General features: G+C 39.0%; 1 protein-coding gene across 1 annotated transcript; it reads right to left on the bottom strand.

The window, feature by feature from the left end:
* Positions 1–3,107: 3,107 nt before the first annotated feature.
* On the bottom strand, positions 3,108–4,171 carry LOC132522594 (olfactory receptor 2K2). The gene is given in 4 exon segments (XM_060153184.1): positions 3,108–3,660; positions 3,662–3,837; positions 3,840–3,949; positions 3,952–4,171. Coding segments are annotated over 4 exon segments (1,053 nt in total). The 5' UTR covers positions 4,166–4,171.
* Between the last annotated feature and the right edge of the window lie 8,910 nt (positions 4,172–13,081).

Below are 13,081 nucleotides of genomic sequence, written 5' to 3'. Positions count from 1 at the left end.
CATATCTCAAAATCATGACAAATTCCACATGTCTAAATTAAAACTCATGGTTTACCCTTCAACCCCCAAACTTGGTCCTCTTCAAGTATCCCCTGTGGCAGTTAATGACATATCAGCCTTCTTTTTTTTTTTTTTTTTTTTTTTTTTTTGCGGTATGCGGGCCACTCTCACTGCAGTGGCCCCTCCCGTTGCGGAGCAACAGGCTCCGGACGCGCAGGCTCAGCGCCCATGGCCCACGGGCGCAGCCTATCCACGGCATGTGGGACCCTCCCGGACCGGGGCACGAACCCGTGTCCCCTGCATCGGCAGGCGGACTCTCAACCACTGCGCCACCAGGGAAGCCCTATCAGCCTTCTTTGACACCTGGAAGTCACCTTTGACATCCTCATCTCTCTCACCGCAGGAATGGTTGAGTACCTACTTGAAGAGCCATCAAAAGTTTATTACATGCATATCTGTATTCAACAGATATTCACTGAGCACTTGGTCCTTCACAAAAAGTATGCACCGAACGTCTTCCCTGCGCCAGACCTTGCGCTAAGCTCTGGGTCTACAGTGGAAAATGAAATTGATACAGTCCTTGCCTCAATGAACCCACAGACTAGTGAGAGAGATATTAAACAAGTACACCCACAAATTATTATCAAATTTCAAATTGTGCTAAGTGCTTTTAATAAAAGAAGCAAGACAGAGCACAACACTTTAATAGAACTAAAAGGAATTTGGGGTTCCCGGAGCAGAGGATGTAAATGGTGGGTAATCAGATTATGAAAGTCTATGCATGTCATCTTAAGGACTTCAAGCTTATGGTAATAAGAAGCCACTAAGGGATTTAAACGGGGAAGTGACAGGATCTGATTTTTCTGAAGCATAAATCTGGTCATATCATTCATTCAAGAACTGACTCTGTCAGAGGTGGTTTTACCTTCTCTGTCAAATATATTCCTCTTTTTAATGATACCTGACAAGGATCCCTTACCTGACAATCTATAAAACTAATGACTGTAATTAGTACTGGTTGAGATGGAATCTAACCCAAATGACAGAATGTACCATTTGCCAATAATGAACTTTAGTATTGCCTGTAATATATGAAACACATTTATATTTATGTTCACTTGTTGTTTTTCACAGTAACTTTATGTAACATATCACTGTAACTACTGTAACTCCTAATCTCTTAGCCAAGAGCTACTAGGGAGGTATCTGCCAGGGTTCCATCCTGGGTCCTCTTCTGACTTCAGGATCATTTATAACCTACTTCAGTGACCCATCAATATGCTCAGTTCCCTGTGTCAAAGCTGATATACTAATTACTAAGGGTGTTCAGTCTCTGTGTCTTCAAATTCTCATAGCTCATTCTTTGCAGTAAAGATTTCAGCTACTTCTGTAACTCTGGTTCTTCCTGTTTATATTTGGTACCACACATATTATAACTAAGTCTAGGAGGCAGACAATTCATTCGACTCTACTATAAAATCCAGCTCTGCTACTCTAATAAAAGCCTACTATCAAATGTCACTTCAAAATGATTTCGAAATTGCCAGGAAATGAGTGTGGTAGCTGGGAAAAAGCTGAGGTATTTAAGAGAAAAAGAATTACTTCTAGGATGAAAGCTTCCTGGTCAGCTCTCCCCTACCATCCTAAAACCATCTACTCAGGGCTTGTTTCCATCCCCCACCACCAAACATCTCTTGGCAACAACATCTGGCACTAAATTTGCCCCCTTGCTCCACCACCAGAATTTTGCCATGGGATTATTTCAAGGGTCTCTCTGTGTGGGCTACACATCCAGGAACGTGTAATGGAAGCCGCAGATCCAAGGGAATGGTCTAAGAGTTAAACGATCCAGAACTCAACGTCCAATACTAAAAGTTTTTAGGTCTTTCGTATTTTGAAATTTTTCAAGTAGGTTAACCTTCCTCCACTCAAAACCCTCTCCCTTTCCCTACTGTAGAAGTGGAGGTAAGCAAGTAAGAAGGGACACATGGAGGCAGAAAGAATGGGGGAAAAAACAAAAGGAAAAGGAAAAACGGATAAATTAGAGCTATTCCCACTTTTCTGTTGGAATGATAGGTTTTCACTGGAAATAATGTCTCCCAATGTATGGTCATCTTATAACCTATTTCAGAGTTTCTTGGGGATCTATTATAAGTGCAGATTATCAGAATAATCTGAAACTATTAGATTATTACTGAATCAGAACATCTGAGAGTAGGGACCCAGAATCTGCATTTTTAAGAAGCAATATTTTCATACAAATAAAAGATTTAAAACAACAAATGTAAATATAGTCTCTGTAATTGTTGGATATTAACAAAGCAATTGACCTCCTTGCCCACGCTGTTTCTTCTTCATAATTTTCACAAATGGTACTTACTTTTCAAATAAAGAAATTGGTTGAAAGCTATAAATTTATTAGTTTACCGGATGGCTGCTGTAAACAAAAGGTACAAAATAACAGGAACCCATGACTTTGTGAAGTCAATCATCCAATGAAGAAAAAAAGACAAACACACATAAAAAAAAAGACCTAATTAGTGTATGGGTGGTATACTGGCATAGAAATGCATACAATTTGTGCAAGTATCTAGGTGCTTAGAAAAGCAAGGTTGACAGCTGAGCAAATCAAGTAGGCATTGCTGCCTTATTCAGGGAGTCAAGAGTTTTAATGAGGAGTTTTGAATGAGGAAGGGTAATTAGGGAGCCACTCAGTGTGTAGAACAAGCTCTGGCAAAGAAGTCCAAAGGATAAGGGTTGCAGTTCTGGTCCTACAGCTGTGATGTTGAGCAAGCCTTTTAATTTTTCATTGATTCTGTTTCACTGATTCTGTTTTCTCGCTTAAGTAACCAAGGCCAATGTCTATTGTTTCTTTGTTTCTTTATGCTCTCACCTCATTCTGGAAAGGATTTAAGGCAGAAATGATAGACAAGTTTCTTATGCACCAACATTCACTGACTCTAAATTCATACAAGTTTCCTTCTGGAGCAAATGTGTGATGACCCTATAGCCCCAAACTTCTCACAAGCATAAGACAGAAAAGACAGAAATTACTACTAAATGCAAATTGGAGCCTATTATCGCCCACACAATCACTCTGTATACACCTATCTCACAGCTGTAAGATGAAAGAACTCAAGTTCAAGTCGGTGTTCTAAGGGTGAGTGTATTGTCTTGAATCTCTCTGGTGAGTTCTGCCAGGAGCATACCCCTGGTGAAACCGCAGGCCCCCAGTCAGAGATTTTCCTGTATTTGCTGCAAGTATATTTGGCCCAGCACTTTTTCACAGCACATAAACTGTAAGTTATGGGGTTCAGCGTAGGGGTAAGAACTCCATAAAGCAACGAGATGATTTTATCTATTTCTTGTGAGCCTGATGAAGAAGGCTTTAGGTACATGGAGAGTGAAGCCCCATAATACAAGAACACCACAGTTGAGTGAGCACCCCAGGTAGAAAGAGCTTTGTTTCTTCCCTCTGCTGAGCTGATTCTCAGAATAGTGGAAAGGATGACGACATAAGAGATGCAAATTAAGAGCATTGGAACGGGCAGAAGGAGCACGCTGACCACCAGCATGATCGTGTCCATGACCAATGACCTTGTGCAAGCTAGCTTCAGCACTGCCAGAATTTCACACTTGAAGTGATGGATGAAATTCCCAGAGGGGTATCTGCAGGGCGAAGCTGGTTTCCAGCAGGGCTATCAGAGAGCCCATCACCCAGGAGACAGTGGCCATCTGCACACAGACCTGCCTGTTCATGATGATGGGGTATCTCAGCGGCTTGCAAATGGCCACGTAATGGTCATACGCCATCACAGCCAGGAACAGGCATTGCTCCTGGAGCCCAGAGCAAGGGACAGATACATCTGTACAGCACACCCAGAAAAGATGATGGTTTTCTGGGATGACAGCAAGTTCACCAGCAAAGTGGGAGCAGAAGCAGATGTTAACAAATATCCATGAAAGAGAGATTTCCAAGGAACAAGTACATGGGAGTTTGAAGGCATGAATCTAGGACAGTGATTAAAATAAGAGTGCTGTTGCCCAAGAGGGTTATCAGACACATTACAAGGCTGAAGACGAAGAGAACAATCTCTAACTTTGGGTATCTAGAAAAACCTTCCAGGAAAAAAAAACTCCAACTGGTGAGATTTTCGCCTTGCATTTGCTTCCTTTTACCTGTAGTTATTCTTTTTTTTTTTTTTTTTTTTTTATTTATTTATTTATTTATTTTTATTTTTTTTTTTTTATGTAGTTATTCTAATATTATTCTATTCATTTCATCTGAGGACACAAAGAGAGGGATAAAGTATAATGTTCACTGAGTTAAGAAAACACTTTCGAACTTATTTTCGCTATTATAAGCACAATTTTACCATAAGAAATCACAGGACAATGTATCTATCAATCTAAGAGGAGGGGAAACAGGTTTGGCCTGTGTCCCTCAGCGGTGGGTCAGCGACTTACAGACGAACCAACTAGAGCTCAGCCAGTTTGGTGTTGGGTCTGAAAAGCAGAATCACTAGATTAGAAGTCTCTTCAGTTTTCTTTGCCCTTCTTTCAAAACAAAATTTAGAAAAGAGTGAATTTGAAAACAAGAATAAACAAATTTAATATTTGAATCTCAGCTTGTAATCCTTTGCTTGGCACACAGCAGGTTTTCAGTAAAGATTTGAAAGTACTAAGTAATGAAAAATATGAAATAACATTGAATAAGCTATTGAGCACTAATTAGAAAAAGTCAGATAAATGAGGAAAAGAAAGCACATTTGTAAAAATAAAAACCAGTAATGACCTTCAGGGGAAGAAGAGGAGGAATGTTGAAAGGAACAAATAAATGAGTTTTATACTAACACCTATGAAGTTCTGAGTCTAAATGAACTCTGTCCTTTCCAGCTAACAGCTTAGAGGTCCACACACTTGTTTCAAAAATGATGACATTGTTTGAAGCATTGTAGATACCCATTCTGATTCTATGTAAGAGCCAGTTTACAAGTCATGTCAAATAACCCATCTCATTTAAACACTATTACATCCCCTGTACAGTTTCATTCATTATTGGGACCCATACCTTTGTGAGTATGTAAATAGTTCTAAAAATTATACCCAGGCAATACTCTTATTATACATTAAAACTCATGAAGATCCAGAAAATGCAGATATTAAACTCTCTTTAAAAATTATCTTAGGGCTTCCCTGGTGGCGCAGTGGTTTAGAGTCCGCCTGCCGATGCAGGGGACACGGATTCGTGCCTCGGTCCGGGAAGATCCCACATGCCGCGGAGCGGCTGGGCCCGTGGGCCATGGCTGCTGAGCCTGCGCGACCGGAACCTGTGCTCCGCAACGGGAGAGGCTACGACAGGGAGAGGCCCGTGTACAGCAAAAAAAAAAAAAAAAAAAAAAAAATTATCTTAAAATCTCTTGGCAACAACATGGATGAACTTGGAGGGTATTATGCTTAGTGAAATCAGTCAAAGACAAATACTGTATGATATCACTAATTGTGGAATCTAAAAAATAAAACTAGTGAATATAATAAAAAATTATAGATCATCTAATTATATACAAGACGCTTAAGGCTTTATTTCTTTTTTTTACATTTCACATTATTAACCAAAAAAAAAATTACAAAAACTTACCTTGCTTACACACTGATATTGCTCTTTATCACCATAAATCTTCCTTTCCCCACTAATTATTTTCTATTTTCAAATATACCGTTCTTAAAAATTCCCTTCATTGTAAACTCCCTACATATGTAAATGGCCATCCTACTTTTGCTCTTTCTTTCACAGGTAAATTCCTTAGTTATATGGTTTACCTTACAAGAGTCCAGTCTTCACTTTCTCATCACTAATTCAGTCATTATTATCATTTGTCTCCCAGTTCTTCATATTTAAAAACCTGGTCTAAATGGTTATGGTGAAAATAATAATGGTGTGAGCAATACCTTATACATGGCCCTATGACAGTGGCATGATATTTGTCAAATACTTTTCATTATATTACATTATTATTTCGACCTCTTCCCCACTGTATTGCATATCCAGGCTATTAGCAAATCCTGTCTTTTTTTTTTTTTTTTTTTCTGTTTTAGTCATCAGACCTCCAGCAGCTTACAGTGAGGTACAAACATTATCAGTAACCCTGAATATTCTTTGAGTATTCTAGAGAACACTTGTCAGTACTACTGCCCTCTGCGGCACCTGAGCATGCAGTTTTTGCTTTTCTTCCTAAAAGCTCCATTTTTACTACATCCCAGTAGTTAGTTCTTACTCATTTGTTAGCTAAGAGATGATTTCTTAGAGACCTCTCTGCTAGATTTTATATTGAACAAATTTCCTACAAAAACTTTACTATATTATTGTAAGAGATGATTTCAAAGAAACAATTTTTCTGTGCTATTCTTAAGACTAGTAAAGAAAACACAACTTTTTAAAAACATCTTTATTGGAGTATAATTGCTTTACATTGTTGTGTTAGTTTCTGCTGTATAACAAAGTGAATCAGCTGTATGTATACCTATATCCCCATACCCCTCCCTATTGCGTCTCCCTCCCACCCTCCCTAACCCACCCCCCTAGGTGGACACAAAGCACAGAGCTGATCTCCCTGTGCTATGTGGCTGCTTCCCACTAGCTATCTATTTTACATTTGGTAGTGTATATATGTCCATGACACTCTCTCACTTTGTCCCAGCTTACCCTTCCCACTCCCCGTATCCTCAAGTCCATTCTCTATGTCTGCGTCTTTATTCCTGTCCTGCCCCTACGTTCTTCAGAACCATTTTTTTTTTTAGATTCCATATATATGTATTAGCATATGGTATTTGTTTTTCTCTTTCTGACTTACTTCACTCTGTATGACAGACGCTAGGTCCATCCACCTCACCACAAATAACTCAATTTCGTTTCTTTTTATGACTGAGTAATATTCCATTGTATATATGTGCCACATCTTCTTTATCCATTCATCCGTTGATGGACACTTAGGTTGCTTCCACGTCCTGGCTATTGTAAATAGTGCTACAATGAACATTGGGGTGCATGTGTCTTTTTGAATAATGGTTTTCTCAGGGTATATGCCCAGTAGTGGGATTGCTGGGTAATATGGTAGTTCTATTTTTAGTTTTTTAAGGAACCTCCACACTGTTCCCCATAGTGGCTGTATCAATTTATATTCCCACCAACAGTGTAGGAGGGTTCCCTTTTCTCCACACTCTCTCCAGCATTTATTGTTTGTAGATATTTTGATGATGGCCATTCTGACCGGTGTGATGTGATACCTCATTATATTTTCGATGTGCATTTCTCTAATGATTAGTGATGTTGAGCATCCTTTCATGTGTTTGCTGGAAATCTGTATATCTTATTTAGAGAAATGTCTATTTAGGTCTTCTGCTTGTTTTTGGATTGGTTTGTTTGTTTTTTTGATATTGAGCTGCATGAGCTGCTTGTAAATTTTGGAGATTAATCCTTTGTCAGTTGCTACATTTGCAAATATTTTCTCCCATTCTGAGGGTTGTCTTTTCATCTTGTTTATGGTTTCCTTTGCTGTGCAAACGCTTTGAAGTTTCATTAGGTCCCATTTGTTTATTTTGTTTTTATTACCATTTCTCTAGGAGGTGGTTCAAAAAGGATCTTGCTGTGATTTATGTCATAGAGTGTTCTGCCTATGTTTTCCTCTAAGAGTTTGATAGTGTCTGGCCTTACATTTAGGTCTTTAATCCATTTTGAGTTTATTTTTGTGTATGATGTTAGGGAGTGCTCTAATTTCATTATTTTACATGTAGCTGTCCAGTTTTCCCAGCACCACTTACTGAAGACGCTGTCTTTTCTCCACTGTATATTCTTGCTTCCTTTATCAAAGATAAGGTGACTATATGTGTGTGGGTTTATCTCTGTGCTTTCTATCCTGGTCCATTGATATATATTTCTGTTTTTGTGCCAGTACCATACTGTCTTGATTACTGCAGCTTTGTAGTATAGTCTGAATTCAGGAAGCCTGATTCCTCCAGCTCCGTTTTTTTTTTCTCAAGATTGCTTTAGCTATTCGGGGTCTTCTGTGTTTCCATACAGATTGTGAAATTTTTTGTTCTAGTTCTGTGAAAAATGCCATTGGTAGTTTGATAGGGATTGCATTGAATCTGTAGATTGTTTTGGGTAGTACAGTCATTTTCACAATGTTGATTCTTCCAATCCAAGAACATGGTATATCTCTCCATCTGTTTGTATCATCTTTAATTACTTTCAGCAGTGTCTTATAGTTTTCTGCATACTGCATAGGTCTTCTGTCTCCTTAGGTAGGTTTATTCCTAGGTATTTTATTCCTTTTGCAATGGTAAATGGGAGTGTTTCCTTAATTTCTCTTTCAGATTTTTCATCATTAGTGTATAGGAATGCAAGAGATTTCTGTGCATTAATTTTGTATCCTGCTACTTTACCAAATTCATTGATTAGCTCTAGTAGTTTTCTGGTAGCATCTTTAGGATTCTCTATGTATGGTATCATGTCATCTGCAAACAGTGACAGTTTTACTTCTTCTTTTTCGATTTGGGATCCTTCTGTTTCTTTTTCTTCTCTGATTGCTGTGGCTAAACTTCCAAAACTAAGTTGAATAAGAGTGGTGAGAGTGGGCAGCCTTGTCTTGTTCCTGATCTTAGCGGAAGTGGTTTCAGTTTTTCACCATTGAGAATGATGTTGGCTGTGGGTTTGTCATATATGGCCTTTATTATGTTGAGGTAAGTTCCCTCTATGCCTATTTCCTGAGAGTTCTTATCATAAATGGGTGTTGAATTTTGTTGAAAGCTTTTTCTGCATCTATTGAGATGATCATATGGTTTTTCTCCTTCAGTTTGTTAATATGGTGTATCACATTGACTGATTGGCATATACTGAAGAATTCTTGCATTCCTGGGAAAAACCCCACTTGATCATGGGGTATGATCCTTTTAATATGCTGTTGGATTCTGTTTGCTAGTATTTTGTTGAGGATTTTTGCATCTATGTTCATCAGTGATATTGACCTGTAGTTTTCCTTTTATGTGACATCTTTGGTTTTGGTACCAGGGTGATGGTGGCCTCATAGAATGAGTTTGGGAGTGTTCCTCTCTCTGCTATATTTTGGAAGAGTTTGAGAAGGATAGGTGTTAGCTCTTCTCTAAATGTTTGATAGAATTTGCCTGTGAAGCCATCTGGTCCTGGGCTTTTCTTTGTTGGAAGATTTTTAATCACAGTCTCAATTTCAGTGCTTGTGATTGGTCTCTTTATATTTTCTGTTTCTTCCTGGTTCAGTCTTGGAAGGTTGTGTTTTTCTAAGAATTTGTCCATTTCTTCCAGGTTGTCCATTTTATTGGCATATAGCTGCTTGTAGTAATCTCTCATGATCCTCTGTATTTATGCAGTGTCAGTTGTTACTTCTCCTTTTTCATTTCTAATTCTATTGATTTGAGTCTTCTTCCTTTTTTTCTTGATGAGTCTGGCTAATGAGTTATCAATTTTGTTTATCTTCTCAAAGAACCAGCTTTTAGTTTTATTGATCTTTGCTATCATTTCCTTCACTTCTTTTTCATTAGTTCTGATCTGATCTTTATGATTTCTTTCCATCTGCTAACTTTGGGGGGTTTTTGTTCTTCTTTCTCTAATTGCTTTAGGTGTAAGGTTAGCTTGCTTATTTGAGATTTTTCTTGTTTCTTAAGGTAGGATTGTATTGCTATAAATTTCCCTCTTAGAACTGCTTTTGCTGCATCCCATAGGTTTTGGGTCATCGTGTTTTCATTGTCATTTGTTTCTAGGTATTTTTTTATTTCCTCTTTGATTTCTTCAGTGATCTTTTGGTTATTTAGTAGCATATTGTTTAGCCTCCATGTGTTTGTATTTTTTACAGATGTTTTCCTGTAATTGATACCTAGTCTCATAGCGTTGTGGTCGGAAAAGATACTTGATACAATTTCAATTTTCTTAAATTTAACAAGGCTTGATTTGTGACACAAGATATGATCTATCCTGGAGAATGTTCCATGAGCACTTGAGAAGAAAGTGTATTCTGTTGTTTTTGGATGGTATGTCCTGTAAATATCAAATAAATCCATCTTGTTTAATGTCATTTAAAGCTTGTGTTTCCTTATTTATTTTCATTTTGGTTGATCTGTTCATTGGTGAAAGTGGGGTGTAAAAGTCACCTACTGGGGCTTCTCTGGTGGCGCAGTGGTTGAGAGTTCGCCTGCCAATGCAGGGGACGCGGGTTCCTGCCCCGGTCCGGGAAGATCCCACATGCCACAGAGCGACTGGGCCCGTGAGCCATGGCCGCTGAGCCTGCACATCTGGAGCCTGTGCTCCACAACGGGAGAGGCCACAACAGTGAGAGGCCCGTGTACCGCAAAAAAAAAAAAAAAAAAAAAAAAAAAAAAAAAGTCACCTACTATTATTGTGTTACTGTCTTGCTAGTTGTTTGGCATAGGGTGTCCAGCACTGGAGCTTGCTGGTCATTGAGTGGAGCTGGGTCTTAGCGATGAGATGGAGATATCTGGGAGAGCTCTCACTGATTGATATTACGTGGGGCCGGGAGGTCTCTGGTGGTCCAATGTCCTGAACTCAGCTCTCCCACCTCAGAGGCTCAAGCCTGACAGCCGGCCGGAGCACCAAGATCCTGTCAGCCACACAGATTTTGGGAAGTCTGAGGTCTTCTGACAGTGTTCACTAGGTGCTCTGTAGGAGTTGTTCTACATGTAAATGCATTTTTGATGTATTTGTGGGGAGGAAGGTGATCTCCACGTCTCACTCCTCCTCCATCCTGAAGGTCCTCTCTCTTCACACCTCTTGTTGCTAGAGGATCCACACTTCTTCTGGAAAGGACATAAATCTGGCAGTCTGACTTAAAGCCTAGCCCATCACCTTTTTTCCCTTTGTGCTTAGTCTGTTTCACTTGCTCATAGCGGGCCCCGTGCAGAAGCCTTGCCCCCTGCCCTTCAGACCAGAGTTCCTCGTGAAACGGCTGAGCCAACACCTTAGCTTGGGACGTGCGCTGAAGCTCTTCACAGGACACTCCCACAATTTTTTTAGAATGAAAAATCAGCCCCGTTGCCTGCACCTTGATATTTTCCACTGTTTAGAAATAGTAGCCAAGAAAAATTCAATTCCCTGTCACAAATTCCAATTAAAATATTGTTTATGATATATTTCATAAGGTTAGCTATGTGCAAGAAAGAATGAATGCATCCATGTTAAAAATGTTAAACATATTACGTGAAAGTCAACAATGCAATTCATTTTTTTGAAAAATATTGACTGTTGGGCTTCCCTGGTGGCGCAGTGGTTGGGAGTCCACCTGCCGATGCAGGGGACACGGGTTTGTGTCCCGGTCCGGGAGGATCCCACATGCCGCGGAGTGGCTGGGTCCGTGAGACACGGCCGCTGAGCCTGCGCGTCCAGAGCCTGTGCTCCGCAACGGGAGAGGCCACAGCAGTGAGAGGCCTGCGTACCACAAAAAAAAAAAAAAAGTATTGACTGTTACCTCAGTAACTAAAAATACCAAAGTATAACAACTGAAATACTATGTAAATTTAAATCATCTGTTGTTTGGGGGAAACACTTGTTCTCCCTGAACAATTAACAGTTCAGCAGCTATAATACGCACAGGTTTGAAACTTCAGCTCCTTCAGAGATAATGTCCCAAAGATCCAATTATATCAAACTTTTAAAAATTGAGACAGAGTGAACCACAGTTCCCCCAAAATAATTTCAAAGAACTCATAAAAACAGAGTCTTCTACTCCTCCCTGTCCAAGCTAGCTATATCAAGATTTTTTTTTCTTGAAAGATTACAGTGTAGAATACTTAACAGTATAGAGAGAAAAGGTATCCTTAGAATTCTAAGACATGTATTTTTTTCATTTGTGAAACTACATGTATTTTTTTTTCATTTGTGAAACCGCTCTCTAGTTTTCAGAGATTAAAGGAAGAAAGTTTACTCGTTAAGTCACTTGTCCCAACAAGTGATCAGAACTTTTATTCAATTACACATATTGAGAGGGCCTTTAAGCAACGGAACACCTCCACCCACACCTTGGTTTCTAAACGAATGCAATTCTCAACTAATAGGAAACATATCGTAGCTCCTTAGAGAAATGGCTGATGCCAGGGCTAGAGCAGGAACAGGACAAGATTAGCTGGGAGTACCTTATTGCACTAGAACATAAGGAAGTATGCAAAGAACAACTGGGATATTTCAAAAGGCGATAGGAGCCCACTTGATGAGGCTCCCATTGGCCAGGTCTGGGACAGATTATTTCGAGCATCAAAATAATTAATGGTAAAAATGGATTAGAGTCCATAGAATGAAATAAGAATGCATGAATTCTTTTAGAAGGAAGGAAGGGAGGGAGGAAGACAGGGAGGGGAGGGGAGGGGAAAGGAGGGGTCTGCCTTACAGTAGGATGCCAAAATATAAACATAGAAGAATGATATAGTTAGAAAATCATCAATCAAGGTTTAAGTTGTTATAGTAATAGATTATCATAAGTAAAATATTACAGTAGGTAGATGTAAATATCATAGTTGCATAGGTAAAAGCTGGATGAGAGACAGGATATTTACATAATGTCAAAGTATCTCACCACAAACTACTTATTAATTTCAAAAACAAGATGATAATAGCTTTAAAGCAGAGCGCCACCTTAACATCACCAATAATGGGACATATTGACTCCACATGCCTCCACTGAGGACACAGTATCACTTCTGTGGGATTCCTCTCAAAAACACATAACCTGAATCTAATCATGAGGGAAAACCAGACAAAATTAAATTGAGGGATACTCTGCAAAATAACCAGCCTATACTTTTCAAAAATGTCAAGGTCGAGAAACAGAAAAACAAAAGGGCTAAGGAAATATTCCAGGAGACTGAAGAGACATGACAGCTAAAGGCAATGCATGATCCAGCATTGAATATTAGAACAGGAAAAACTCAGCTCTAAAGGACATTATTAGGACAATGGACAAAATTGGTATATGGGCTGTGAATTAGATAACAGTATGGTATCAGAGTTAAATTTCTTTTTATTTTTTTTGAGTTAAAATTTTTT

The sequence above is a fragment of the Lagenorhynchus albirostris genome, chromosome 7, assembly GCF_949774975.1.
Source record: "Lagenorhynchus albirostris chromosome 7, mLagAlb1.1, whole genome shotgun sequence".
NCBI classification, from domain to species: Eukaryota; Metazoa; Chordata; class Mammalia; order Artiodactyla; family Delphinidae; genus Lagenorhynchus; species Lagenorhynchus albirostris.
Note: the sequence above shows the minus strand (reverse complement) of the source record. Positions and strands in the feature narration are given on the sequence as shown.